The sequence below is a fragment of the Protomyctophum parallelum genome (assembly GCF_964188405.1).
Source record: "Protomyctophum parallelum genome assembly, chromosome: 7".
Classification (NCBI taxonomy): domain Eukaryota; kingdom Metazoa; phylum Chordata; class Actinopteri; order Myctophiformes; family Myctophidae; genus Protomyctophum; species Protomyctophum parallelum.
Genome location: NC_139705.1, coordinates 20,937,953 through 20,965,796, shown reverse-complemented (window position 1 = coordinate 20,965,796; position 27,844 = coordinate 20,937,953). Strand labels below are relative to the sequence as shown.

At 42.6% G+C, this 27,844-nt stretch overlaps 1 protein-coding gene across 1 annotated transcript; it reads left to right on the top strand.

Moving 5' to 3' along the window:
* The first annotated feature begins 430 nt into the window (after positions 1 to 430).
* On the top strand, positions 431 to 27,844 carry avpr2aa (arginine vasopressin receptor 2a, duplicate a). The gene is made up of 7 exons (XM_083768376.1): positions 431 to 922; positions 2,145 to 2,211; positions 15,995 to 16,365; positions 17,517 to 17,762; positions 20,130 to 20,276; positions 22,603 to 23,272; positions 25,412 to 27,844. The coding sequence occupies exons 3-7, from the start codon at positions 15,997 to 15,999 to the stop codon at positions 25,612 to 25,614; spliced, it is 1,635 nt and encodes a 544-aa protein (XP_083624502.1). The 5' UTR covers positions 431 to 922; positions 2,145 to 2,211; positions 15,995 to 15,996; the 3' UTR covers positions 25,615 to 27,844.

Here is a 27,844-nt window from a genome sequence, read left to right as displayed (position 1 = left end):
CACGTACGGTACGCACACACCGTCGCAAAACATACACCTACTCATTCTTTACCATGATGGTTATAGTTAACCTTTAACTCCTCCCTTTGTTATTACACTGTTATTACACTACATTATGTGTGTCAAAGCCATACACCCCCATGCACACACACACACACACACACACACACACACACACACACACACACACACACACACACACACACACACACACACACACACACACACACACACACACACACACACACACACACACACACACACACACACACACACACACACACACACACACACACACACCCTCCTGCAGTGCAGGCTCCACCCTCCGTCCTACAGGACAGGATAGTTGACCCAGGAGGAGGGGATTGAGGGGGAAGGAGGGGGCAGTAAGATCAGACCCAGCTCAAATTCAGTTCTGCCTGCGCTCGGGGCACAGCAGCAGCAGAGCACAGCCAGAGCACAGCCTACTATCAGGACGCACATGGGTATCATATGGATTACTCTGACATGCACTACTTGTGAAACTATTTACACCGCAGGATATGCCACCAGGGCTCACAAGCAGGACTTGCTCAGACCTTGCAGAATTGCATTTTCTACGTTGACATACCCAACTGGAATACTGAAGTACTGTCTAACCTAAATAAAGCTCACAGCAGGCAAGATATCCTGGGATTGACACACAAGAGAGAGAGAGAGAGAGAGAGAGAGAGAGGGGCAGAGAGAGAGAGAGAGAGAGAGAAAGAGAGAGAGAGAGAGCTTCCCTCCATCTCTTGCCCACGTCATTCAGAAGTCAAGTGTTTTTGGCATTGGCAGCCGCTCCAGTCTGACACAGACCTTGGCTTTGAGGATGTGAATCTCGGAGAGGGAAACATTTATGACACCTTTGTGTCACGCAACAGAAGAGGAGCATATTAAGCCAGTAAGTACCTTAAACTTTGCTTTTTTAGTGACTCTCTGATGTAAATAACAATCATAATAATACTGATAATAATGTTAATGGTTTTGCTAGTTAATGTAACCAATTAGTCTCTTATGTTATACAAACATATGTTCCAAAAAGTACTCAATGTAAAATGCAGCACATTTTGTTTGAATAGCTGTGTCAATTTAGATTGATCTGTCTGTCAACTCTGACACATATACCTACGTCACTAACTCACTATAGACATTTTGTTTATATTTTTATGTAAGTTATAAAAACATGAAACCGCTGCATTGTACAGTATGTGTTTTCTTTTAGCCGAGGCTAATTTGTGACCCCTGTCCCTGGTTATATACACCTGTACCGATGGGTTTTGGACATAATCAATACACTTGAAACTTAAATAACACCATGATCTTCCTTTATCTAACATTAAAAGTCTTTAAAGAAATTCTTGAAATAAATAGAACAAAGTTATCATTCAACCACATCACACCTGATCATTTTAATTTGCTTGTCAAATTTTATAGCTTTATTTATATGGAAAGAAATAACATTTAATTTGACTAAGTAGTGAAAAGTGACATTTCAAAGGTTACATCACCTCACCAAATGACTGGTAACCTTAATAGATTATACTTATATAATATACTTATATAATATTGAAATGCACTGATGTATGTAAACTGTTATCCTCTTATCGACTATGACATTTAAAATTGTAAGATTTGGCCTGGGCCACGGCTCAGTGGTCCAGGCACCATGGCTGGTAATCCAGGCTGGCAGTGTGCCGCGGGTTCGACTCCCGATCACCTTTACTGCATGTCTTCCCCCCATTTCCTGTCAGCCTACTGTCTGTCCCTCCATAAAATATATAAAATCAAGGCGAAAGCCACAAAAAAAACATCTAAAATTGTAAGATTTATTTCCAAACTCGTGACACTGTAGCATTCCGTGCCGACATATCATGAATACATATTATGTAGAAAATGTAAAAATGACAAGCAAGCACTGTAAATGCCAAGGTGAAATGCATGTTTTCAAGTCAAGTCTGTAGAGCAAGTCAAGTCTGTAGAGAACAAATGATCCTCCACCCACCCAAAAAATGAGAAGCAAATAAATAAATAGAGCATTTATGTGACGTACTCTATAGCATGTATGCAAGCTGATGTTAATGGAAATTAATGATCGGTTCTCCCACTTTGCCCTGGTCAAACAGAGACATACAGACACACCTCTAGAGGACACGGGTGAGGAGGCTCACAGTACCATGCACTGACAGCAAGGTGAGCGATGACAGGGGGGTGGGGCCCACACTCACCTTGGGGTGCTCTTGTTGTGTGTGACTGTGTGTGCGTGCGTGCATGCGTGCGTGCGTGCGTGCGTGCGTGCGTGCGTGTCTGTGTGTGTGTGCATGTGCGTGCGTGTCCGTGTGTGCGCGTGCCTGTGTGTGTATGCGTTGCCCTAAAGTCTGGATGAAGTCTTACCCCCTATTTTTCCCATATAAAACAAAGTTATATTTAAGACAAGGAGGTCTATCCTGATAAGCCAAACTGATATTACTATACTATGAACATGTTTTCACATCTTCAAAGCTCATTGTTGTGGATTTGAAACAAACTCACTATAAGGCAAAGTGTGAGTTCATGTCAGCGACCACATTTTCTTTTTGACGTATGGTAGTACTGTGTAATATGGCTATGGTCTCTTCAGCACCACATGTGCTTTGTCACTGCTACGCCGTCATATGAAAATAATAGATTTTCATGAGCGACACGGCCATGTGACAAAGTAGGTTATAAATTTGCTCTTTCTGCGACTTTCCCATGCAGGCAGTGCAACTGCGGTTTGGCTTGACAGTTTCCACTGTGTAAAAAGCTATGGCCAATCACAGTACCAAGACAATTCTATCAATAAATCACCGTATGGCATTGTCATTACCCCGAGACGCCTGAATCAGTACGTGTGCAGCAACCACACCGCCTGGCCTGCTTGTTTCTATTCCTATTTGGCACGTTGTGCGTTATGCATGTTACGTTGGAAAAATACAGATGTTGAAATCGCCCCCTTGATTATAATTGTGAATTGGAGACTCTGTCAGGAAAAGCGATCATCATCATCTTCGTCATGCTTTATTTAGGTCAATCAGTCATAGACAAGGACTAAGAACATAAATGGACGATACACAGCAAAATCCTTAGCCTTAAATTTACTTTGAAAGTGAACTTACAGTACAGTATAGGGTCCATCGGAGTTAAATTAACATTTTGTCGTACGTACGTTGTAGGCTATACTCTCTAGCATTTATGTGAAGTAAAATGCTACGGTCTTGTGTGGAGGACATGCTGGTTGGCAGTGTACAGGTTAATGATAAATACAGTAACAAGGCCAACACACAATGCTGGGCTAATGAACAGCCTTTATCAGCTCAGGTACACCGGACTGGGACCTTTTTCTGTGGAACATCAGCAAAGCCTGGACCACGGTCCTCCTGTCTATTGTGGAAACAAACAGCGACTATGCCTAGAGGCAAGTACAACATTCAAGTGGCTGCACACATGAGTGGCATTGACATATGGCTAGAAGTGATTATATCAGCATGTGCAATGAGGTGTTGTCCCCTATGATTAACAGTTAATGGACTCTTTAGGTGAGATAGCGAACAGAGTGAGATAGTGAACAAAGTTTTCACCTGGCTGCACACAGTAAAGGCTTGGGCCACGCAGGACTCGACTGGCACACGGCAAAGCAAAGCAAATATATCACTGATGGGTATAATTAGGAGATGTCAGGTTTGAGTTTAATAGGTTTGAGTAGAATAGGCAAGTGTCTGTAAGTATCTCCAAATTGACACAGATTTTGTCATTGAATTGACACTTTAACATTCAGTGTATTTCGGTTCAGTCCATGTGAGTACCGGTATACTATACGGTACACTGCAAAATGTTCATTTAACTCAGTTTATAATGGAACGGTAATGTGCAGTACATGTAGGATGTCATTGTTATGGGAACGAGCAATGATTCATGATCTGCACAGCAAAGAGAGCGAGGGTCTACCAAGTGTTCGTATCACTTCTGCATGCTGATCAAAGCCTATAGGAATTTAGAGCGGAGCATGTGGTCCCGCATGATTCACCCAGGACTTTGTTGAATAATGTGCTATTGATCGGCATATAAATACAGGCTCTTTGCCAAACTCAAAGTGGCGTAGTCGTTGCACTGTAGCTTCTCTGCTTTACATGGTGTGATCTCATCGTTGAGTCATATGTTTACGTTCAGCGAGGCTGCTGGAGGCTGACCATACGGATTTGATCCGGTTTCTGGCCCCCCAAATTAAGGGGCTTACAATTGGAATGAGAATGAGAATAATAAAATGTCTCTTAGGAGATGTTTCCTATGCCGTTTGAATGCTGAATGAGTGGTGGTATGGTAGAAGGGAGCAGTGGTGGCTCAGGGGTCGGAGTGCCCGGATGCCGGTAACGGCAATATTGCCAGTTCGAACCCGGGCTCCCCCAGAGTTAGTGTCGAAGTGTCCTTGAGCAAGACACTGAACCCCTAATTGCTCCTGATGTGCTGGTTGGTGCCTTGCATGGTTTCCGCCGCCATCGGTGAATGAATGTGTGTGTGAATGGGTGAATGTAATGCACAATCTATGTAAAGCTCCTTGGATAAAGGCGCTATATATGCACCATTTACCATTTACCATTTAAGAGGAAAAACACTGAGTGGGTGAATGACGAAGAGGGGGAAACTAACAGGTGAGTTGGCGAAAAAAAGAAAGAATGGATGGACAAATTTGAGACGTGTTGAGTGAGCATTCCCTGGCTAATGAGGACAGTAGAGTGTTTATCAGGACAACCAGGTTCAGACCTGATGAATTGAGCTAATAAAGGGATTTGCACGCACGCACGCACGCACGCACCCGCAGGCAGCAGCAGATGTAATGACTAATGAGTCTTTCATTAACCACTTAAAAACCTTATACTTCACTGACTTGACTAGTGTCCCCCAGGGGGGACTAGGGTCTCCACACGTTTTCTTCCCTCTACACCAATGGTTTTCATATAAAGATCCATTAGTTATTCTGCATTTTTGAGCCACAGACCACCATTAGATGCGATTTAGCCTTGCAGACACAAAACTAAAGAATAGGTTGTTATCGTTGGATAAGGTTTTGTCCACAATTGCATTATTATTATTTTTTTTTCTATTTTTTATCCCACGATTTTGTAACCCATTTTTCACCCCTGTGTCAATCATCTAATGTGATCCTGGGCTCTACACACCCTCCGCCAACCTGGGGAGAGCAACAGACTTAACTCATGCTTCATACACAATTGCATTCTGTATTGATGTGGTACCAAAGGAGATATAACAGGCCAACGTTGATCAAAATAACAATTATTTTACATTGCATAATTGTGTACTGTTGTGTAATGAAACCATCTTAACACTCTCAATAGTTAAACATTTATAAGGGTCCATTTGGTTACAAACTCTACATCATTTAGCTGGGGACCACCTGGAATCCCTCCACTGGTTGAGAACAACTACTCTACATCTACATGCTCACAATGCATCAGATATGCTGTTTTTGTCAAATGTTCACCTAAATGGTAAATGGTGCATTTATATAGTGCTTTATAGATTGTGCATTACATTCACCCACACACACTCACCGATGGCAGAGGAAACCATGCAAGGCACCAACCTGCACATCAGGAGCAATTAGGGGTTCAGCGTCTTGCTCAAGAACACAGGGGGAGATCGGGATCGAACTCGGGACCTTGCGGTTCCCATCCGGCTGCTCTACCGGCCACTCTACCCCTGAGCCAATGGTGTCTATTATGACATGTCCAGGTATAGGGACGCCAGGGATAAGTGGTTCATTTGGAATGATATTCCCTAGATTGATGTCTGAATCATTATTCACTACTGGGTTTTCGCTGCCTGTGACTTCCATAACACCATCCTGTGCTGGCCTCTGGTTTACTGTCTATTCTACGTTCCATGTCAGTCCATAACACAGCGGGAACCAAATCTCATTGCATAGTTGGCAGAAGGAGCGATGTGTTGGCGGCAAGAAACGAGAGCAGACATGATGATGAAGATGTAGAGATGTAGGGCCGTGCAGTATTATTCCGTAGTATGCAGGAGTAGTGTGTGTGTGCGTGGCTGCGTGCGTGCGTGGCCTGGAAACCAGACCAATCTGCCACAGGAAAAGAAAATCCCTGGGGGGATTGGTCTGGCACTCCTAAATTTGAATTACATTTCACTTACCCAAGAGTTGTGGGTGACCAATCAGAGCCCATTATTTAAAGCGAGACATTTTTGCTGTGACGTTGGAATCTTGTTTGTAACCGCCGCTTGGAAATCAATCTTCCACACCAAAGTTCCAGACTAATATCTATGCAGTGATATTAGTCTGGCCATGCCAGGCTACGGTCTCCGAAGCTAGTCTGCACGTAATGGCACGTGAAAATTAGGACGTTTTCAACAAATTAATTACCGTATATTTTGATAGTTTGATTGAGCCATTGTCCTGATGGAACACAGTAGTATTGCTGTATTGCTATATCGTCTCACCTCCTGTCTCAAATGAAATACTGGCTTGTTTACAGTTATTAAGTTCTTACTGTGTTAACAATACCACAGCTTATGCCAGGACTGGAATAGGAGTGATCCTATTCCATGTCGCATTAGTATTAGAATAACAAAAGTACTGTAAGTTCCAAATGACTATGTATTACTTCATGTACTATATACAGCGACTACGGAGGCTACGGATTAATATCAAACCAAAACATTACAACACAAATATCCACTGAACTTCAGGCAGTGAATCACACTAAATCCATGCGGGACAAAAATATAGTTCAGCTGTGCTATGGGTGAAATGTCCCTTTAAATACCTGTTTTAATCATCCATGGGCACACAGCTGTGTGCCTGAGAGGGGTGTGAGGGAAGATATGACTCGGGAGGGAAATACGTGCAAGAATGAGTGGGGCAGGAAAACGGATGGTTCCACACTGATTTGCCTCTAGAGAGGAAGGCTGAAGGAGGTACTGACTCACTCATTAATCAGAGTAAAAGCTCTGAGAGGTAAAGAGGTACCGTATAGCGGATCACAACACTTAGGGCTCATTTACTTTTTATTGCACGAGCGAGTCGCCAGACGAGAATAACTGGTTTTCAACTGAAAAACATGACGCAATGCGTCAGATTTTCACTCGAAAATCTGTTATTCTTGTCAGGCAACATGTCCATGTGACAACATATGAATTACTTTCCTATACCAGCAGCCCTTTGAGACAGGATATTTAACATAATAAGTCAGAAGTAAGAGATAGGAATGACATGCTCTGCTTGTGTTGTCAAGAGGAAGAAAAGAAAGAACATTCTTGAAAGCTGAACGTGCAAAGGATTGTATTTGTTTGGACACAACACAGTTGTGCATGCATACATCATTCCTATTTTCTATGCAACTCCAGTTCAAGGAACTTTCCCTCAGGACAACACATGCTGGTGCCAAAGCGCTCCTAGGCTGTCCGTGGGTCTTCTGTAGACGAGCCATTGGGCAATTCCAAGATAATCTATCTGATTTCTTGGATGGACCCACTATGCAAATGAGACATGAACATATTTGGAGAAAATTCAATACAGTCAGTAGTTCAAGGAAACAAGGAACTAATTCAGAGTTCCAAGTACAGGTCTCCAAAGAGACTGTGACAGAAAAATTGATCTTGTGGTGATTGCTGAATCACATGCCTTTGTAAATCTCCTGGTGGGATCAGAGGAAACCTCACATATATTCACAGTAGCTTTTACCAAACCAGTTTACACTCCCAGTTGAAGTAAAACGTTACATTTAGCACAAATCAGTCAGAATGGATTTATTACTATTACAAGCACTTACTATAGCCAATGACCCCAGGCTAAATCATGAGGGCATTACTTCGCATCATCAGCTATTGCCCTAAGCTAGGCTGATGCTGATGAATGCCATATGATCAATTGTTTATCACACAAGAGTACCCACAGCCTTATTTATTCAAAGAAAGTAGCATTTGATCAACTCTTTAAATGTATAGATTCATCTCCCCAGGTGAACGACATGCTTTCTGGACTGTGTGTGGAGAGAGTGGGCTCAGTGTGTTGTTGACTTGCCTCACATTTGTTGGTATGCAGCCATTCTCCAGTATGAACCATCGATGATCACCGTTTTCCACTCTGTATTTTGGTTCCTTTTCGCCAGGATAAACTCCAGTGTCTCGTCTCCCTCAGCTGTGAATTCTACCAAGCCATTTTCAGCAACCGTGCTCGCAGGCGGCTGAGTTTTGTCAATATTTGACATGTTATGTTGAGGAGGTCACCCACTGCGCCACTTCAGTGTGGGCAATTTAGCTTGTGCCACTAGGGAAGATATGGTTTTAGAGCGATATATGCCAGCTGCTGTATATATAACCCGTAGGGAAGCTGACTGACTGACTGACTGACCAATCAGGGCAAATATAGTACAGACTGCGTAAATGGTCTATGGTGGTGATTGTGAAGTGAGATTTCTCCAATTTGGTGAAGTAAAATGTTACAATATCTTTACCAGTGATAATGGAGGTTCACATGGTTTGAAAAGAAAAGGTTAACTGACCTACTGAGGTGTTTGTTTGGTGAAAGGTCAAAGTTCATATGTTGAGTGTGTAGGTGATTATGAAGTGAGATTTCTCTAATTTTGATGGGAGTAAAATGTTACCATAATGTTCACATGGCTCACAAGAAAAGGTTAACTGATCTACTGAGAGAAATGTATAGAGGGTATGTGCGTGACATCATCATCATGCCCGGAAGTTATGCGGGAACGCCTACTGAGTGGCAAAAACTACTTTCTGGCCTTAATATCCCATAACAGAAAAGGCTAGAGTGGAGGTGCATGCTCTATTACCTTTGTTGATAATATTTGTAATCATAACACCAGCACTACCATTACACCATTAATGTGTAAAACCCAGGACTCTCTGAAACTGGACAAACTATTCTCTAGTCATTTAAGGCACTACTTGAGGATGCAATACATAACGGCTGTAGGCCTACTTGTTTCTTGTAGCCCCAGTGTATTATGATGTTCTTTTTAATATTGCTCATATATATTTCACCTTATGTAAAATGGTGTTATATTTTGTATGTGTGATCACATTGTACTCAGAGCATCCTTGCAAAAGAGAGCATGCTCTCAATGAAGGTAAAAAAAAATATATATTATTAACAATGTCACAAAAACCCTAGGGCATAGAGGTAGCTTGCGCACCTCAGGGAGTGCGGGACATATGAAAGGTTGAAATGGAACCGTGGCTTCTGATTGGTCTGTGGTGAGGGTTGAGGAAAAACACAGTTTGACGTATCAATGCGCATTGCGCAGCTACTGCTGTTGTCTTGCAACGTCCCCTTATCATTCACTAAACTCACCCCACACAGCTACTGCCGTTGTCTTGCAACGTCCCCTTATCATTCACTAAACTCACCCCACACAGCCGTCATTCTTTTGTACTACTGAATCGTTTACTTTTTACCGTAGGCTTTTACTCTCAAGTCTCGAACGGCGCTATTTTTTAACAGTGAAGCATGGACAGAGTGGCGCTGCCTGATGACCTATCAGCAACAACGTGGCTACGTAACAGTTGACGTTATGAAATGCGAGTCGAGCAGCCTCTGTGATTTACTATGATTTTATTGATAATATAACGTATCAAATAATAATAAAGGACGCTTTGAAAAGTTAGAAAATACTTTAAAGTATAAAGTAGGCTATACTATGCTAGTTACATTGATCCAAGCCAGAACACAATCAGTTAAAATAAATGAAATGTCTTCTTAAAATGCAGCCATGTTAAGACTCGAGGTCAGATGGGTGGTCTGCGAACGCGAACCTGATCCATGAAAAGTTGAAAACCAATGTTTTACACACTATTGGACTTTGGAATCGATGTCCAGGTCAAATTCAGGTCACTCACACTAATATTGGGAGAGATTGTATTAATCTGCCATTTTCACCATGAGATAACTTAACTACAAAAAGTTTTGACGTCAGAAATTTGTCATGAGGGCAATTATACATAATGTAATTACATGGAGCGTTGTAGAGTACTGCAGGAAAAGAAAGAGGCATCTTATGAAATTTAATTGCAGAGAAGGGGACAAGGATCATCTTCAGGTCAAGAAAGACAAAGGGAGGCCATGAGATTGCCTGATTGAAACGAAAGAGGCAGATTCTTGTCTAAGCCCTTAATTAAAAACATAGCTAATAGCAAAGATAATTGCTGGCTTTGATCTAAGGAGAGACGGCTAGTTACCTCCCCGAGCACCACAAACTATTTGGGCAGAATAAATTATAAAAGTTCATAAAAGTGACACAAGCTTCGGGATGTTTAACAAATTCTGAAATGGTTTTGCCATCTATGGCAACATTGTGGAAGCCACAAGTACCCCTTAAGGGATTCACACAAAGGATTCATTGTGGCTCTTCTGAGAAAGGGCTTCACTCAGATCCACTTTGTTTTAGTCAACTGTCTAGATATACCTTCACACTGGGCACAGAGCTGGAGAAGTTAGCTCAGCCTGTCATGTGTTATCTTGTTCACAAGGCTTACAGTTTAATACAACAAGCAACAAATTGTCTATTACACACTGTAGGCTGGCTGACTGTACAAACATCATATTAGCCTTATATCCACTGTCCATAGTCTGTACAGTATATCCATTCACTGGCGAATGATGTATGTTCATATTACTTATTTGTATTTGTTAATGGTATATTCATTTCCCTAACTAACCCAGTAAATCCAGGTGCAGTTGATTAGCTCTTTGGTTACATTTCTACTCTTACAGACATATATATGTCCTATTTTTCATGCTGCACATTTTTCATGATCAATAACGGTCTGCCTATTAAGTCTTGGCGTTGTGGAGGAGAATTCAGGACACTCGTGTGGATGAACTGCAGTGATGTAGGCTGCATGGCCACACCACTACGGGCGTCAACGTAGTCATGCTTGTTTAGTAATGATAGATTAAATTACACTTGTTTTGACTAATCTTGGCTTCTATTCGGGTGGAATGGGAAAACATCCAGCAATTCATTGTCTCTGGACACTCCTGTGCAGATTAGTCAAATTGATATAAGGCTACCGCTGGTATCATTCATTATCACATTTAATCAAGAGCAGTTTCTGTTTATTGTCTTATCATATGCTATCCGTCCATACCTCCTCTGTTGCTCTTCTATGCATTCTGACTTGTTTTTCATTTATCTTCCCTCCCACTACTCTTCCTTCATCACTCTGTCTTCATCTGCTAATGTTTATTTGATGGAGGCCACACGAAATCCCATGACCCTGCTTCTCAAATTGTCAGTTCCATTCACGTCACAATTTGTTATTTTTGTCCCATTTACTTGAAGGTGTAGGAAAATAAACTTGGATTTTTATAAAAAAATAGAATACAATATGAGAGGAGGAAAAGCTTTGCCGGCCTCCATGGAACTGAAGAGAGAAAGAGGGAGGACAAAAAGGGAAAGAAAGGAATGCATGCTGTATGGAAGGGATGAAGGAGTGGTGGGATGGAGGGAGAGGTTGACAGGCCAATGCATGAGAATGAAAACAAACTTGCGTCAAACGGGTTTAGATGGAGAGAGACCGACACTGTAGAGTTGAGTTATTATTATCTTATTCAGATTCTAAGAATTGGGGCCATGAGCGCTGAAAAACAGATCTGATCTGTTTTCCACCCAATACAGAGGCTATGTACTGTGGAACTCCGTTTTGCTTGTTTGTTTTGATGCAATTATTTACGAGACAAGATCAATGGTATCAAATTAAAGTTCAAGCCTGCATCATTTTGCTCTGATTGAACAGGTAGTTCACCACTAGCTCCCTCCAGAACCTTTTAGATATGGTATCTCATATGCCTGCATCTTCCGGTGCTGTGGAAGCAATCCCTATTCCCTACCAAACGTTTTCATAGAGGTCCTGCCTGTCGAAGATCCTAGTCTTCTCTCCATATACAATACTCCATTATAAGTCAACTAACCTCCAGCTGTGTACCTCACCATCAAGACAGCAAGCACTGTGTGCTGCCTCTTCTTCAAAGAAACACCCTCATGAGGCCAACCCAATTAAACAAAGAATGGCAGACCTATTTATTTTGGTTATTTTTAGGATGCCCCGAGGATGGCTCAAAATTTTGACTTGTGGTCCACAGTTCAGAAATGGTTCAGAACCACTGCTATAACAGGATAGACTCAGAGTAGCAAGATAGGAAAGGGGTAGAGAGAGAGATGAGAAAAGATATGCGAGACATAACAGGAGACAGATTTGAACTCAGTGCATGAATTATTAACGTATGCACTAATTGGTCACGGACCAACAGGTAGCTCAGAATTACAGACCTATTTCTATAAAGTACTACTTCAGTTTTTATTGAAATAAAGTTTCTCGAGGTGATTGAAGGGAAGACGCTGTGAAGTGTTCCCCTTTTATGTTTAAGAATCTGCATCTGGCATTAATCAAAGTTGAAATGTTTTGAGAGTTTGAGCGTGCCACGAGAGCTATGAGACATGACAGGAGACGAATTTGAACTCAGGGAAATTAGTTAATTAGTAATTAGTTAATTACGGTTGTTAATTAATGCGTTACTTAACTGAGACAACAAATACTTGAATAGGACGTGTTGCGAAGCAGCACCTTGAGGTGATTAAAGGACGGAAGCATGTTATTCATGAGAGCAGATGTTCCCATTTTTAATTGAGTATGTATAAGAATATGCGCCTGCATACTGTGTAACATTAAGTTCGGTAGTCTTTTTGGCGACACCTCTCGTAGCTCCGTTATCGTGCAGACAATTAGTCAGAAATAGTATTTTGTTAAACATTGATTTTTCGTACGGATGTCATTTTGGCATGAGTGTCCAGGACACCCGCTGATAAAATAAATAGTGTTATGGTCTAGAGTTTCAGAAGTACTATCTGAGGTAATGGGAACTAGGATTCCCCTCTTGCCTAATATTTTTTTGTTGAATGATGATTCAGAGATTGGGTTGACATTGACAATGCCACGTAGAAGACTCCTGCTCTTAGGGATGACAGCTGCAAAGAAAACTGCTCGTCCTAAGATGGAAACCTCCCCATAAACTTGAGGTCTCACAATGGATCCTCTCATTAATGGACATGATCTCTCTGGAAATCTCTGATGACTGTTATTTTCCTTTCTTCTTTTATATTTCCAATGGTAAAGTAACTTGCTTTTTTTTAAATGTATGTATTGTAATTTTTTATCTGTTTTGCTGTTCAACCTGTGGGGTGGGGGGTAACAATTTTTTTAAATTAAAATGTGATCACAAAAAAATAATTAAAATAGTGTTTAATAAGTGGGGTTTTTTTGCCAGAGGTTATTAAACAAAAAACACATTTATGGCAAATGGTTTGGTTACTGTGAAAAGTATACCAGTGAAAGAGTATATCAAACAAAAAATTGAAAAAGTTACACTGTATGACATTAATCAAAGTTTTAAAAGATTTGTGAATCGTGTGTGCCAAACCGTGTGCCAAACCATAAACACAACAACAATAACACTGCACTCCTAAGAGCAACAACAATATACTACTGTTGTACAACTTGATATTCCATTTCCAACTCAACTCAACAACAACACCCCTTACTTTTTTTAATCACTTCAAGTGATTCTCGCTGTTGCTCCAGATCATTTGCAGTTTTTCCCAATTTTTCTTTCACTTCCAATCTCCGGATTGCTCCCAGCTGTCCTACATCCGTAATCCATAAATATACACTCTTTGATGTGTGGAAACAATGTTTGGGCGAAAATTGGTTTAAACTGATCTGCTTATTTTAAGTGAAATGCTGTAAATATGTAATAATTCTTCGTCTGGCTCCGTCTATATGGGTCAGTAACATAGCTAAATATAATTTTGTACTAAACAAAACTACAGACTAAGAACATTCACACAACTTAATATACGTAATATGTATACGTCTTATCAAATAAATCACATGCTTTCTCAAGGAAAGTCAGAAAAGACAGTTTGAACAGTCACATCTGGGGGTGGGTTCCGGAAACATCGGAAAGCGTATGTATTGGCCTTTACAGGTTCGTTTGGTTACATTTATACACTGTAGGAGTTACATTTTCACTGAGGATTTTACAGTGTAGATTGCGGTCCCAGAGATAAAATAAACTTGAGTTTGGAACGATGCAAGTTGGAAATACATGCTTCACCCAGTTATATGTCTGTGTCCCTTTTATGCCCATATATGGAGTTCTTTGTCAGGCATGCTCAAATATGGAGTCTATGTATATGTCAGAACATCAATTAGATGTCAGAATAGGCCAGCTCCATATATAGATATAGGGGTGATCAGGTCCAGAGCCCCGGGCAGAGGTTTTTGTGGTGGTTCTGGACAACCGGCTATCCGACGGACTCGACACCGGGCACTGCACTCCCTGTGGGGGTGTGGAACGCATGTGTCTAATTTGAAGTGGGGCGAACGGTTCTCGAGTTACGTGGATTACAGACGTACACACACACGTACGTTGGTATACTTTGTACTTTATAGATGTAGATTAATAAATCAAATATCACCTGGGTGTCTGGCCTAGTATGCTTATCAAACTGGAGGTCCTTTAAATGAAAAGGTTTGAGGAACACTTCCAATTCCATATATATATATATATATATATATAACAGTAGATGCATTAAAGAAAAAGTGTTGAGCAAGGCTCTCAACACAGGTCAGGACAGCCTAGGGGCAATGACCCAAAGTTCACCAATAGTCAAACATAAACTAACTCTCACAAGTCTGAGGGTAACTTGAAACTTTAGAAAGTTTTTATAGTCATACAACACTGACACGAACAAACAAGCAGCTTCCGATGTTGTCTTTAGTAATCCCCAAAATTTGTACAGTGTTGTTGATAAAAGCCTGAGCATGCAACGTCTTATGACTTTACATGCTACTGATAACCGATAACAGCCTGTCTTATCTTTACAATCATCTACAGGTAGCATCTCAGAATGTTTTTATGTCAGAGTTGAACCTCTGGGACAAACTGAGTTCGCTGAGTTTGCCACATTTGGCGCTAGACTTTGAACCTGTCTATTACATGCACTCATAGACATTCACATTCTTCCTTCAATCTTCTTTTACCTCACAAACTTCCTTTGGGCTATACCTATCAATTATTTTCTTAGAGATGATTCAATTACTTTTTCCATTAATTGAATTATCGAGAAGCTTGATTTATTTTTCAACAACAGTTGGCTATAAATAACCATGAATCGATTATCCACGTAAGTTGTAAGCCCTTTGTTACACAACCGTGGATCACAGTGCAAAAATCTACAAGCTCACAAGAGCTTGTAGATCTATTATCACAAACCCGCCTGTAGGATCTCACCTTTACACGTTAATCCAGTGTAAATCAGCTCCTATTGAGTCTCGGTTTCCATTACAGACCGGTTACAGTTAGGCGTTAGCTAACACTGAAATACTCCCTTGCAGGGCCATTTTAATTAAACATCACATCAACTACCGGGGTCATAACCGCTATCATAATACTTGTAGGCTACTCAGTGGCGGCCTTATATATGTTTCAATCGTTTCAATTGAAACGGGCCTCGAGCCTCCAGGAGCCTCCCCCCAAAAAAAGGGGAAAAAAAGAAATAGTAGTAGTAGTAGAAGTAGTAATTTAAATTGTTCCCACTTCCCAGTGTGTGCACTCACTGCACTAGCAGCGCTGACAGTTGCGATTGTATAGCCTATGCTGCCTTCCAGTTATACCAGTAAAAAAAAACGTAATCAAGCAAGCTGCTTTTGTGTATTTTCTACTTGACTCATGCTGTGAAGTACGATAATACACACTGACAAAAAAAAAGAAAAATCCTTAAGGCCACTCCTGAGGCTACTATTATGTACTATGTAATCTCCACAAACAACATACTGTACTGTATAGCCAGTTTTCCTTTGTTACATTAAGAGTAAGACATATTTGTCTGTCTTCCAGGCATGGAAAGCATTGGCGGGGAATCCAGCTGGGATGGGTTATCCCTCTCCTCTCTGACGGCAACAGGACAGACCAACCTCACATCCGCCTCACTCTTCTCCGATTTGACCTCCCTCAACAGCTCTCACAGTGCCGGCTCGTTTTTTGGGCTCTTCCCCGAGAATGCCACCGCCACGCCGCCTAACACTGCGCCCAGGGACCAGGTCCTGGCCCGCGCCGAAATTGCAGTGCTGGGACTGGTGCTGGCTCTCACGACCCTGGGGAACGGTTTTGTGCTGTGGGTGCTGCTGAGGAGAAGGAAGCACAACGCACCCATGCACCTGTTCATGGTCAACCTGTGCGTGGCTGACCTGGTGGTGGCTCTGTTTCAGGTGAGCTGCTTGTTGAAAAGAAAAAAGCCCCCCCGCCTCCCGGCCCTTTGCCACTTGAACTGGATCCTTTTCAAGGGGTGAAAATGACACGGCAGCGTATACTTTTCTCGCGGTCATGTGTCAGCGTGATTTATAGCCCGCTTAGTATACGACCGCATACAACAGTGTATAAATTAGGTATAAGTAATTATGTGATTCGTAGCCCAGGCTGCAGGGAATTGTATATAGCCTCCATCAGTGGCCGTAATATAGCCATACATTACATGGCATGCAGTACTACAGTATACTATGCTAAATCTACTCATGCTAATTAACATTAAAACAAATTCTTAGGAGTTCTGAGCTCCATGGCAAAATATCAGTCTGGAAATGTTTATTAAACAATGACATTTGTAAACCACTGCAACTCTGTTGGTCTTTATCGACGCAGGGTTCTTGAGGCCTTTCCAAGCGGTCTCCCCCAGAGTTGGCATCAAGTATAACATTATTATTATTATTATCCTCCACAATTACCCCAGGCTTTCTATTGATATATAGAGACTGCTGTGAGGAGGAATTCATTCAGCTTATCCGTTTAACACCTTAGGCATAACTACTATATAAATCAGGATAGGCAATTTACTTCTCAGAGAAAGTGTGTAGTGACGCCTTTCTTGAAACTCCAATGTGTCTTTCTCCCTTTCATCTTTCTTACGGTCTTCACATCGATGCCGTGTGACCTACATACCCTTTTTTCACCCCCTGTAGTATGCAGTATAGTCTAGAACGGCAAACGGTTTTCATTTCAAGTTTAGCCATTAAGCAGTGGATGGACCTCCATAACTCTGAGTGTACAAATGGAACCAAATGGACCTCATTTGTACGCTCTTGGGTATTACAGACCCGTAAGGATACATTTGATTCCTAACAATCGTTTAGCTGCGGACCCCACCTGGACCCCCCTCAAGAACTCCTGGGGGTCCCCAAAGCCCATTTTGAGAACCTGATCGATAAGACGGAAATAATCATTTACGGTTGCTGTTTTTAGAATAGAGTAAAGGAGGAAGCAATTAGCATTTAGCTAACTGGAATGCTAATTTATAACACCATTTATTTTTACATTTTGCCAGGTGGGGTCTGAATGTGCATTATTTTTCCACCGTTTCTTTCAGGTTCTTCCCCAGTTAGTGTGGGACATCACAGAGCGATTCCAGGGCCCGGACCTGCTCTGTCGCTCCGTCAAGTATTTGCAGATAGTGGGAATGTTTGCCTCTTCTTACATGATAGTCGCCATGACGGTGGACAGGCATTATGCCATCTGCTGCCCGCTGCAGGCCTACCGCGGTGGGGCCGTATCCCGCTGGAATACCCCGATCATGGTGGCCTGGGCTCTGGCTCTGGTCCTCAGCTTACCACAGGTAAGGAAGCCATACACACACGCAAATGCACACAGTCCGCACATGCGCGCACGCACACACACGTAGCCTAAGATTTAGACTCTCATAGATGTATAATGTATTTATCGATTTTGACATTTTCAATCTACGAGAGTCTAAGGCTCCATTTACACTGGCAGCCAAATACAGCCTGCATCAGATCTGTGCCACATCCAGATTGGAATCTGATTTGTTTAAATAAGTCTAAATGCAGACAGGCCACATACAAGTCACATGGAATCAGATTTTTTCCAATGTGACTTCTGTCTCAGTCACATCCACATCTGTCTCAATCTGAATGCAACAACCTGATCTAAATCCGATTCCAATCTGGATGTGGCACAGGTCTGATTCAGGCTGGATTTGGCTGCCAGTCTTAACATGCAGATCAGAGCTGGTCACTTGCAAACGGCATGCAGTGTGAATGGTCGGGCCAAAATATCAGATTTGAGAAATAAATCTGATTTGACTGGATGTGACTGCAGTCTAAATGAGGCCTTGGGTATCATGCCCCATGGTCCTGAGCGCAGAACCCGCTGCCTCCGTAGCTACTCTGAACATGTACAAATGCTAAATCTAAGGCGCTTACCCTACTGCCCCACTTGTCAGGTTGGTTTGCGTAAAACCCATAGGTCCGTAGTTTTCAATAAAGAAGTGCTTGATCCACTCTGTCTCAGAATCTGTCATCCATCTTTAGCAGTAGGGTAAGCACCTTAGGGGCATGATACCTTAGACTCTTGTAGATTGAAAATGTCAGAATTGATAAATTCATCTACAAGTCTAAATCTTAGGAGCACACGCACACACACACACACACACACACACACACACACACACACACAGCTGAATATGCGAAGGGTTCCCGAATCTTTTCAGCTCGAGATCTAAAAGAGAACTTGTGTCTCCCCGGCACCCAATCTTACCAAATGCATTATGTAAGGGATAATATCTGGCTAGGAGGTCTTTGTCGGGAGATAATTCACCGACAATGCCCGGACCGGCTCTGTCGCTCCGTCAAGTATTTGCAGATAGTGGGAATGTTTGCCTCCTCTTACATGATAGTCGCCATGACGGAGGACAGTTTAACCACCTCGGCTTCGCCCCTGAAGGTGAATTATATCCCGACAATGACCACCTAGCCAGATATTATCCCGCTTATTACATGGCTACCTAACATAAATTAATACATTGACCCAAAACACAACAAAAAACAAGTATTCCATAAGTTTGCCCAGCTGCAGAAAACAGGAAGTGAGTTGATCAAATAGAATCCATTTTCGGGTCGTCTATTTCTCGCTCAAATGTTTTCAAAAACATTTTTGAGAGCAATGTTTAGCTGTAAATGACATTGTGTGTCACTAGTGTGTGTGTTATGTCATGTTGGAAACAGCAGTAAATCAAGTGGGACACAGCCGCACAGCTGGTGCTCAGAGGGTTTGATTAGGCAGCGGTCTGTTATACAGCGGAGCGGTCATTATGATGAGATAACTCACAGCTGAATTAAGCGATTGACCAATCAGAATCAAGCATTCAACCAAGCCATGTAATAATATTAATTAATTAATTACATATTTTAAATTTTACCGTATTTACCGTATTTCAAATATGGGAGGACATTTTTTAATGCTGATGTGATGTGTTGGGAGTTTGTAGATCTGATATGTACACTATTTTAAATAAATAAATATAATGATAAGGATAATTTTTAAAGATTTAAGGTCTAAAACGTTTTGGAATTATTATGTTTTGGGGGGGGGGGGGGCAGATTTCTAAAAGTATTTTGAAAACATTTCCAATAAAAAAAAAAAAAACATTGTACAAGACGTTCAAAAAGAGGCTATTTACTTGCACCACAAAATGGGTCACAAGCCCATGATTGGGAAACCAAACTTGGGGTGCAGACAGCTGTAGTGACTGCTGTAGACAGACACCCATGCTGTGATAGGTAATAAGACCACAACAGGACATCTCCCGCTCTTGACTCGTTCAGTAGAATTCAAGATGTCGGGTCTATTTTTAGCACAAGGGGTCAGTTATAATGGGGGAGGAAATTAGGTAGTCATGCCTTTCCTGTGTGCCTTCCTCATGCCTCTCCTGATTGCTAGGGGTGTCACAATTATTAATGAATTTAATGTATCACCATCTGTTGCTCTTGCTTACTGTAAATCGCTTTGGATTAAGAGCGTCCGCTGAATGCCAAAATTATAAATTGTAACAGGCAAACAGGAATGTAATTTCTATTCATAATGTTCCAATTTCAAATTCCAATAACACAATTAAATCAAATTAACCGCAATTATTTCTGTGCAGATGAATCGTCAACTTAAATGTGTAATCGTGCTCTGCCAGGTGTTCATCTTCTCCCGCTCTGAGGTGACTCCCGGGGAGTTTGAGTGCTGGGGTCACTTTGCTGAGGTGTGGGGGCTGAAGGCCTACGTCACCTGGATGACCGTGGCGGTCTTCGTGCTGCCTGCGCTCATTATCACCATCTGTCAGGTAATTTAGAGGTGTGGAATTATGATGAGCTCTTATCACCAGAAGGTTGCCAGATTCAGCTTCCACTGAAGTCCCTTAAAAGGGGAATGCTACTCGTCTTCAACATTGAACTATGTCAACTCATTAATATACTTCAGAGTTGTTGTGTGAACATAATAAAAAGGTCGCCTCGGTCTGTTTAGCCTAGAACTGGATCAGTGACATACAGTAGGGAAGGTGATCCCTACAGGTTTATGTCATTTTGCATATAGCATTCATTGTAGTAGTTTTTTTGAGGACACCTCTAGCTCTAAATAAGAAAATGAGGTTGCAGCGTTGCGCATCAATAATGGATTTTCAAAGTGAGTGTGAGAGAGAGTGGTAGGCTATACCCAAAGTCCAGTATACAGTACATATCAAAAGTAGGAATTTAAAAAGTCGCAAAAAGGCAGCAGATCCAACATTTCAAATCAATGGAGGACAAAGTACTCCACCTTGTTATTGGCAAATAAACGATGAGCTATGAGGCTATGAGCCTTCATCAGAGCCTGACCTCTGGTAGCTCTGTCATATTATGGTCTGTTCTGTTGGAACGGCGATTCTCAGAATTCAGTTTGAAACGAAGCCACAGAACACCTCCCAAAAACAAATGATGTAGTGTAGTGTTCTAGCACAGAGGAAAGTTTGGAATGCAACAACGTCAGCAATTGCACGTATAAAATAAATAAATACAGACATTTCCAATGCCTGCTTCATTTTGACGCGAGTGTCAGGGATAGACAAGTTGTCAAAAAACTTGTAGAACTACCCTGTCCATAAAACAATAAAATATTGACAGACTGCTGGCTGAACTCTTAGCACCTTAAAATATCCATCCTGGAACCATGGCTATGATGATTACATAAAGCAATAGTATCCTACAATCAAGTTGGTTGTGAATGAAATGCTTTGTTTTCACGGAGAGGCGCAGTTTGGCCGCCAGGGCCGTTCAATAAACTGGTGGCAGTTGTGGTGCTCGCTGGATGATCGTCATCAGACAGTTAGTGTTATATAGCATCCTGGGGAAAGGAATAGCCCATTTATACTAAGTCGTACAGCGGTGTCAGTGTCACACACACACACGATCTACAAGCTAACAGCACGTCCCATTGCCGCGCCTTGTTAGCTTGTAGATCGGTTACTTTTGGCGCGCGACACATGTCATATGGTGAAGTATAAATCAGGCTTAAGCATTCTGGGCTGCCTCCCATGCTGCTCTATTTAGGGAAAGATATGCTCAGGGTTCAACTATTTCCCTTAATTAACACGGCAGTGGGAGGAGAGTCCCAAGATCTGCATGGCCACTCTGACAGAGAGCCGCTTTAAAAGAAAAAGCCAAACGTGCCAGATATATTACCCAGTTGTGGAAGACCTGTCTCTGATTTATTCTTCATATTATTTCATGTCAGGTGTATGCAGCAGAATTCCTCAGGCATGAAAAGTGTCTGCTACTGCCAGACACGTCAGATTCAGCATGCGTCATCACGATTGAGCTGGATGGCAACATATTGTGCAGTATCGTGTAGCCGTCAGTCAGTCAGTGGTGGACAGTAACAAAGTACATTTACTTCAGTACATTTTTGAATATGTGTACTTTGACTGGAGTACTGGGGTTCAGGGGTTGAGTACTTTGTCTACCACTGATGGCCACATACAGTATCATGTAGCCCAGTGCCCATGAAATCCTGCCTCCTGTGAGAATGTGTGCCTCCCTGTGACATCTGTGCATGTATAAAAACAGAGAGAAAAATAAATCAGGCATGTGAGACGTCATGGGAGGAACGGTTCTGCTATATTTAATAAAACATCATGCATGGGGGTGAAAAAGCATATTGGCTGAATTGTCTATTATTAGATATAATGTGAGATGACGGCTGCAAATTATAATTGAAGTTGCTCAGCTATGGTTTGTATGAAAAAGATGGCTCATACTGTAAACATCGTAAAATCGTTTTAACAGATGGGAGGCATAATGTCATGAAGTCATAATGTCATAAACTTTCCCGTCATTCCCTAGAACATAATCAAGCAATAATGCAGAAATAAATAAATAAAAACAAGGAAAATAATCTGGACCATGTTGGCCATAATACATTCATATCAGTCCCTTTGAATCACTGAAAACGAATATACTCAAATCCTGAGCCTTGGAGGATTGGATCTCTATCTTTATCCTAATTTTACGTCTCAATATAGTTGTTATTAGGTTGTGTTAGTAGTTAGTTAGTAGCTGTAAGAGTAGTGACAGATAAACCTTCTTGATTTACATTCGTAGCAAGTAAAACTTTCAAACGTGCGTCCCTTTCAGATAAGAATCTTCCGGGAGATTCACAACAACATCTACCTGAAGTCAGAGAGGGTGGTGACGGCTGAGCTGAAGCGGAACGAGGTGGTGTTCCGCTTCAACAGCATCAAGAAGGAGGACGAGCGCTCCAGGGAGAGGGGGAGGAGGTCGTCGGGAGGGGGAGCGGCGAGGGACTCGAGGAGAGGTTCCGTTCTGAAGGGCGTGAATAACAACCCCTCGGGCTCTCACAATAACACTCACAGCGGCCAGGCGGGGGAACGCTATGACTATGCGTCGCCCGTCACTCAGTACAGCAGCTGCCATGGAGAACACAACACAGCGGGCACACAACAAGGACCACTGATTGCTGTGGAGAACCACGCAAGTGTCCCCACCGCCGCTGTGACCACTCCGTGTTGCAACTGTCGCCGTGGACCTACCGCCGGCTGCTACTGCCAGGAGTCTTATGCCTCCTACGAGCAGGAGCCCGCTGGTTGCCACCGGGGGTCACCTCGCACCTCCCTGGACTATGTGGCCCCGCTGGCCCCCAGCGGTCCGCCCCCCAGCATCACTAAGGCCATGTCCAAGACGGTGAGGATGACGCTGGTCATCGTGCTGGTCTACACCATCTGCTGGTCGCCATTTTTCATTGTACAGCTGTGGGCCGCCTGGGATCCCAACCCCCCATCCCAAGGTTAGTCTGAAGAACCAGACCTTTGTGGGACATTTTGTTGCAATGTATTCGTGTTTACCTCTGACAATGAGGTCATGTTTTCACCCCCGTCTGTCTGTTCTGAACAGATTTGCCCAAAGGTTGCTCCTGGGCCAAGGTAGAATTGATTAAGGTTTTTCATGCAATTGGCCAAAAGGGGGTATGGTTTTGAGCAATAGGAACTGAATAACTTCTTCCCCCTCTCTCCACAGTCCACAGTATCATATGTCTTCTGGTCTGGCCCAAAGCGCTGGGGAAGAGCCAATTAGCGTCTGCACTCAGGGCCCAGGCTGTGATTGAGACGCCGATTGGCCCTTCCAACTTTTCGTTTCTGCAAAACGCCCTGATGAAGCGGGAGGGAGTGCAGGTCACAGCAGCTCACACAGCTGTCAGCAGGAGAGTGGGCCCTTGTATTTAACATACACACAGCTCACTAGAAGAGATCAAATGGTTATTGTTTTTTTCTGTAGCCAATTATAATCCGACAGGCAGGGCAATTCGGGTCTATCTGTGTGCTTCGCTGGTGTCAGACGTATTTGTATGCTGTATGAATGTTACACAGGGATTTAAATAAATATTTCTATAATCTCTTAACGTTGTATCTGAGTCAAGGTTTTGCTGATCTTTTGAGAGTTTCAATTCCGCTATAGACTTTTGGACTGGAGACCATAAATTAAGCAAGGATGTCCACGTCAGCCCACACAGCGCTTGGGCCGGGGCAGACCGGTTGGCAGAAGACATGATAATGTGAATTCACGTGACCGGGATGGTTTACCAGGCTATCTCTCACCTGCCTTTCCCATCAAATAAAGCAGATAATGCCCAAAAGGAAAGAAGCACTGCAATACTTTATAGACAAACTGAGATCTTTTCTGGGATGGATTGATTTGGCTTTACACATTTGGGCCTGTATGTTTTCTCTTAAGTCACTGAGTGCACCTTTCTCACAGTCCAGGTAGTCCAAAGCGATCTGGTTTACAATTTTGTCGGTCTTTGACTCCAAATAGGATTATATCTCCATTAAACCAAGGACACTAGCCAGTCGTGAGACCAATGTATAAGATACAGGGTTTAGGTAGGGTCAAATAGAATGACAGTGTGACAGTTCTGGCCACAGTACAATTCTAAGAGACAGAGAGCATCTGCTGATGTATTTTCTGGCAGCCAGTTGTGAACCATGGATAGTGGAGCCAAAAGGCAGGTTACTGCAGTCAGTTGTGCTACATTACAGAGTGACTGTGTTTTCTGTCCCTCTCATCTGAACATAGGAACATAACACCCATGGCTAAAATATAAGCCGTTTACTTCCCCTGCTGCTTTCACAATCCAGCCAGATGTGGTCATGTCATCAATAAATGTTTGGCAGCACGCACACAGAGTTCAAATAAATTGCAGGGAAACAGAGATAGGTATGTACACATTCATATGTGAGTACTTGTATTGCACACTCACTCATGCCTATGGGATATACTGTACCTCACAGTGCCAATAACCAAACCATACTGTATGCAACTATGCACACATTAACACATGTGTGTGCGTGCGTGCGCACGCACACACACACACACACACACACACACACACACACAAGTGGATGAGATGTATCTGATTACGATCAGTTGTTTAGTCTGAACTCGGTTTGCACTATTCATTTTCCTGAATTGGCAATGATGAAATAAGCAGGTCCCATTCAAAACAGCCATGATAATCAGAATTTGGAAAACTTGCCAAAAGGAAGCAGACGTTCCGAGGAACATGATACAATGACCATAAACGGTTTATATTCATAGTCAACGGTGGGAGCACATGTTTATATTTGGCTCATGGGAGAGAGGAGAGGAATGATATGACCTTTTTCTTCTTCATCTACGCTTCATTACTGTACTGTAGCTGTCACTACCCTCTAGTGTACTGTAAGCCATCAGTACTTAGCCCACTGGCTCTACTGTATGACTCTGTGTGTTTGTGTGTGTGTGTGTGTGTGTGTGTGCACGTGTACATTTGCATGCGTCAGCATCTACATGTGTTTAACATTGCACCCCCTCCCCCCCCCCCATACTGTATAATGTATTCAGTCTTACGTTAGTGTGCATGTGTGTCCTCTTTGCCTGTGTGTTGTAGGTGTGACCTTCACCATCCTGATGCTGCTGGCCAGCCTGAACTCGTGCACCAACCCATGGATCTACACGGCCTTCTCCAGCAGCGTGTCCAGAGAGCTCCAGGGCCTGCTGCGCTGTCGGCAGCGGCCTGACCGCCGGGGCTCCATGCACGACGACTCCACCACCACACACACCTCCACCACTTTTAAAGACACCCAGTACTGACAACATATCAACGCAATAGCATAGCGACGCGAAAAAAAGACACGGGTCAGGTGATCGCCGTTCAAAGGGTTGAGGACAGCAGCATGTCCCTGCTGATGCACCATGATGCTGCTATTGCCATCGGCGAGAACTGACAACAGAGTGTACATGCTAGTGATATCCAATGTCACCACCAGGCTCTGAGGTAAAATGGTAAATGGTGCATTTATATAGCGCTTTTATCCAAAGCGCTTTACATAGATTGTGCATTACATTCAACCATTCACACACCGATGGCGGAGGAAACGCAAGGCACCAACCTGCAGTGCACATTAGGGGCAATTAGGGGTTCAGAGTCTTGCTCAGGACACTTGGACACTAACTCTAGGGGAGCCCGGGATCGAACTGGGAACCTCACGGTTCCCATCCCGGCTGCTCTGCCAGCAACTCTACGCCTGAGCCCCAGGCAGTGGCTGAGGCAGTAACAATAATATGGGAGAAACTGCAACTGAATAGACCCGACTCAAGGAATTTAATTAACAAACAATCCAAGAAATAACAAGAGAGGATATTGTGGAGCCAGCCAGATTATCGGTGATGTGTGTAAGTGGATGTAATGGCATGTCTTATGTGTTCTGTACAGCAGAACCAAACAAACGAGACATGCACTGCTGGAATTGAGAGGACCATCTTAATGTGTTCCATGGGATGCACCGGGTCCAAGTGAATCTCATAAGCACTGAGTGACAATCCCCGCCTCACTACAGGCCAACAGACAGAACAGAACAGTGGAGTTAGAGGAGATTTACACACCAACCATAATAAGAACAGCAGCAGACGTCACCTGTTTCTCTCCAACCGCCCCTGGCACTGGGGGAAGGGTGGCAGTGAAGATGTCAACACTCAACAGCACACCATGGAGAACCATGGATTATACAGAAGCTGTCAACAACAACATCTGCCTCACCAAATCTGTCCTTGAAGGAAACTCATAATTTATATTTTCTATTTAACGTCACTCACCCATCGAGAAGGATCCTGATAATTTGTACACTGAAACTATAAATCACCTGTCCTGAAAATCATCTGCAGGATTTGTTGCATTAATAGACTGACAGCATGCCTAATGTACAAAGCAAAACAAATCTGTAAGCTTTGGGTCAGAGGGTGAGTAACAGAGAGAGGGTAAACTGCTGTTGGACAGAGATCAGACAGGGGATTGCATGGATGTTACAACTGTTACAACTGCTGGAGCAGTCTTGCGAAAGCTGTAGTAGTTGAAATCAAATATTGCACTTTGGTAAAGCAAGGAGAAGGGATCGCAGACGGATGACTGTCTAGAGTTGGATTCATGTTCAGCCATGAAAGCAATCCCATTTCAAAGAACAATAGTGAATTGTGAGAGTCCTGGAGAATGATATGCTAACACATACAATGCAGCACAGACAGAATAAGGCCTGGAATTTAAATACAGTGTAGAAACAAATATACATGCATGCACGCACGCACACACATACACACACATGCACGTAAGAACACACATACAGTAGGACTGCACATACAGTACATGCAGAAGCAACTCAGACACATATCCACACACAACTGAGAATCAGAAGAAAAGTTACTAGACCAGATTTTCTGCAATCGAGACACAATTGACTGTTAGACAGTATATGTGGTACAAAGAAGTGGCACTCTCCTGCCATATGTCCCTGTGAAAGGATAAATAATGGACACAAGGTATGAGTCATTCAGCACAGCAGCATTCCATGTAAACTGATCAACATTGTATGATATATTTATTGAAATTCTGAAAATGTAAGGCACATTAGTATTACATATTGTGTTTGATAATTGTTGAACGTACACCATACAATTGTGACAGGCTGACATATATGCGTCTCATTAAAAAACAACAAGAACATGGTAAACCAAAGATTCTTAAGCTGGACTATAAAATGTCAGGTGAATGTGTTTTAAAGTGCTACCCAAGATAAGATAATGTATGTTCATCCAAACTAAGAAATGTGTATTTATGGGTATATGTTGGAGTGGGGGGTGGGGCATTTGAACACATACTTAAACTTTGGAATAAGATAACGTCTCCAAAGTTGCTCCAAGTGCTGCTAAGTGCCTTTAATGTTAGTAGCAGTGGCCTCCCCTGCAAGATGAATTTTAGGATGATGTCATGCAATTCATATTAGCAGTGGTGGAAAAAGTGCTCAAATGTTTTACTTAAGTAAAAGTATCA

Coding starts and splice junctions, on each gene's coding strand:
- avpr2aa (XM_083768376.1), top strand. CDS start 15,997: ATGGAAAGCATTGGCGGGGAATCCAGCTGGGATGGGTTATCCCTCTCC. Junction 20,277..22,602: donor TCATTATCACCATCTGTCAG/GTAATTTAGAGG, acceptor CGTCCCTTTCAG/ATAAGAATCTTCCGGGAGAT. Junction 23,273..25,411: donor TCCCAACCCCCCATCCCAAG/GTTAGTCTGAAG, acceptor TGTGTGTTGTAG/GTGTGACCTTCACCATCCTG.